The sequence below is a fragment of the Apium graveolens genome, chromosome 4 (assembly GCF_009905375.1).
Source record: "Apium graveolens cultivar Ventura chromosome 4, ASM990537v1, whole genome shotgun sequence".
Lineage (NCBI taxonomy): Eukaryota > Viridiplantae > Streptophyta > Magnoliopsida > Apiales > Apiaceae > Apium > Apium graveolens.
This window is the reverse complement of record NC_133650.1, coordinates 90447712-90449502: the sequence shown is the minus strand read 5'-3', so window position 1 is coordinate 90449502 and position 1791 is coordinate 90447712. Positions and strand designations below refer to the sequence as shown.

The 1791-nt window shown below is 35.5% G+C and overlaps 1 protein-coding gene across 1 annotated transcript; it reads left to right on the top strand.

Moving 5' to 3' along the window:
- Positions 1-312: 312 nt before the first annotated feature.
- LOC141718730 (secreted RxLR effector protein 161-like) lies at positions 313-870 on the top strand. The gene is made up of 2 exons (XM_074521114.1): positions 313-456; positions 547-870. The coding sequence occupies exons 1-2, from the start codon at positions 313-315 to the stop codon at positions 868-870; spliced, it is 468 nt and encodes a 155-aa protein (XP_074377215.1).
- Positions 871-1791: the final 921 nt, after the last annotated feature.

Genomic DNA, 1791 nt, shown 5'->3' with positions numbered 1-1791 from the left:
AAACCCTTTTGAGGTGTAATGACTTATAATTGTGGAATAAAATGACTTGTGTTATCTTGGAATTCATCTCTGAGACTATAACTTGTGGTGTGTGTATATTGTGGGGTCACAATATGGAGTAGTTGGTTGTGTATTAAGATTAAGTGTTATTAAGGGAAATAGAACTCATGACAACCCGGATCTCCAACCCCGGATTTGGGGGTGTTACATAATTTCTGGTATGCATGCACCCAGATTTATAGGGATAAAAGCAAAAGAAAACTCTTCTTGTCACAGAAGGGATACATTCATAAGATTTTATCAAGGTTTGGCATGCCTACAGCAAAAACCACAAATACTCTTAGTGCTACAAATGCACATTTGTCTGTTGCTTATGCACCTAAGTCCGCTGAGAAGAAGGAGTACATGTCTCGAGTTTCCAGTGCTAGTGCAGTAGGAAGCTTGATATATGCAATGGTGTGCACTAGACGCGATCTTGCATAACATATCAGTGTTATTAGTAGATTTATGGGTGATCCAGGCAAGGAGCATTGACATATTGTGAAGAGGGTGTTTCAGTACTTGAAAGGTATATCTGATGTTGGTCCCAAATATAGTGGTGATACAGAGTGTTTGGTGACAGGGTTTTCAGACTCTGATTATGCTGGAAATGTTGATAGTAGAAGATCTATGACTTATTATGCTTTCACTCTGGGTGGTTCAATTGTCAGTTGGAAAGCTACTTTGCAACCTACAGTGACTTTGTCTACTACAGAAGTAGAGTACATGGTATTGACAAAAGCCTCAAAAGAAGAAATTCGGTTAAAAGGTTTGGTCAGTGATTTGGGTCTACACATGATCAGGTCCATCATGAGCGGACTAAGCACATAGATGTGAGATATCATTTTTAAGAAGTTAGAAGAGAATCAAGGTGAGCAAAGTGGGTACTGCTGATAACCTAGATGATATGCTTATCAAGCCGATTCCACATAGTAAGTTTTAATATTGTTTCAACTTGCTGAATGTTCGGAGTGGTTAATTACCCTTTGAGGGCAATATCTGAGGCAAAAGAGTTTTTTCTGGTATATCTGGCATTATTATGGTGCAGTAAAATATAACACATGGGCGGGTAAATGTGTTTACTTGGATTTTAATTAACTTTGAAAGTATTTGGCTTATAATTGAACAAAGAAGATATAAACTTATTGTTAGGTCACACACACTGTAGAAGGGGGTTGAATACAGTGTTTACTACAATCAAATCGAATATAAGAACTCAAGTAACAGAAAACAGATTTTATTCAACACAATAAACTCTGTTACAATATGGAACTGTCCTCTCTCAGTGATGAAAAAATTATCACGAGAGCTGCTAGGGTTACAAAAAATAATAACTTCGATAATGATAACACTTTTAGTGTAAACCCTATGCCTGTGTTTATATACTACACAGTTACAAGATAAATTCTAATTGATATGGAATATAACTCTGCTTCCTAAAATATATCAACTAGTTATCTTTTCTTCCAAGTATTCTATTCTTCATAGAATTCTTTCTTCATGCATATTTCTTTCTATCTTAGTCTCGATCTTCTTTCCTTTCTATCAGCTGTCTGCCTTATCTGAAAGTCATCTTAAGTCCTGATATTATCTCCTGATAAATATCTTCTGATAACTTAAGTTCTGATATCTTAAGTTCTGTCTTCAGTATAAGTGCTGATTTCCAGTTAAGTACTGATTTGTCCTGTTAGGTAAGATCTGAAAACTAAACACAAATCATATTACACATGACATTATCAAATATATCTAACA

What these genes read in the sequence shown, in the direction of transcription:
- LOC141718730 (XM_074521114.1), top strand. Translation starts at nt 313, where the DNA reads ATGCCTACAGCAAAAACCACAAATACTCTTAGTGCTACAAATGCACAT. An exon ending in GAAGCTTGATATATGCAATG is followed by an intron (nt 457 to 546) that starts GTGTGCACTAGA and finishes CATATTGTGAAG; the next exon opens with AGGGTGTTTCAGTACTTGAA.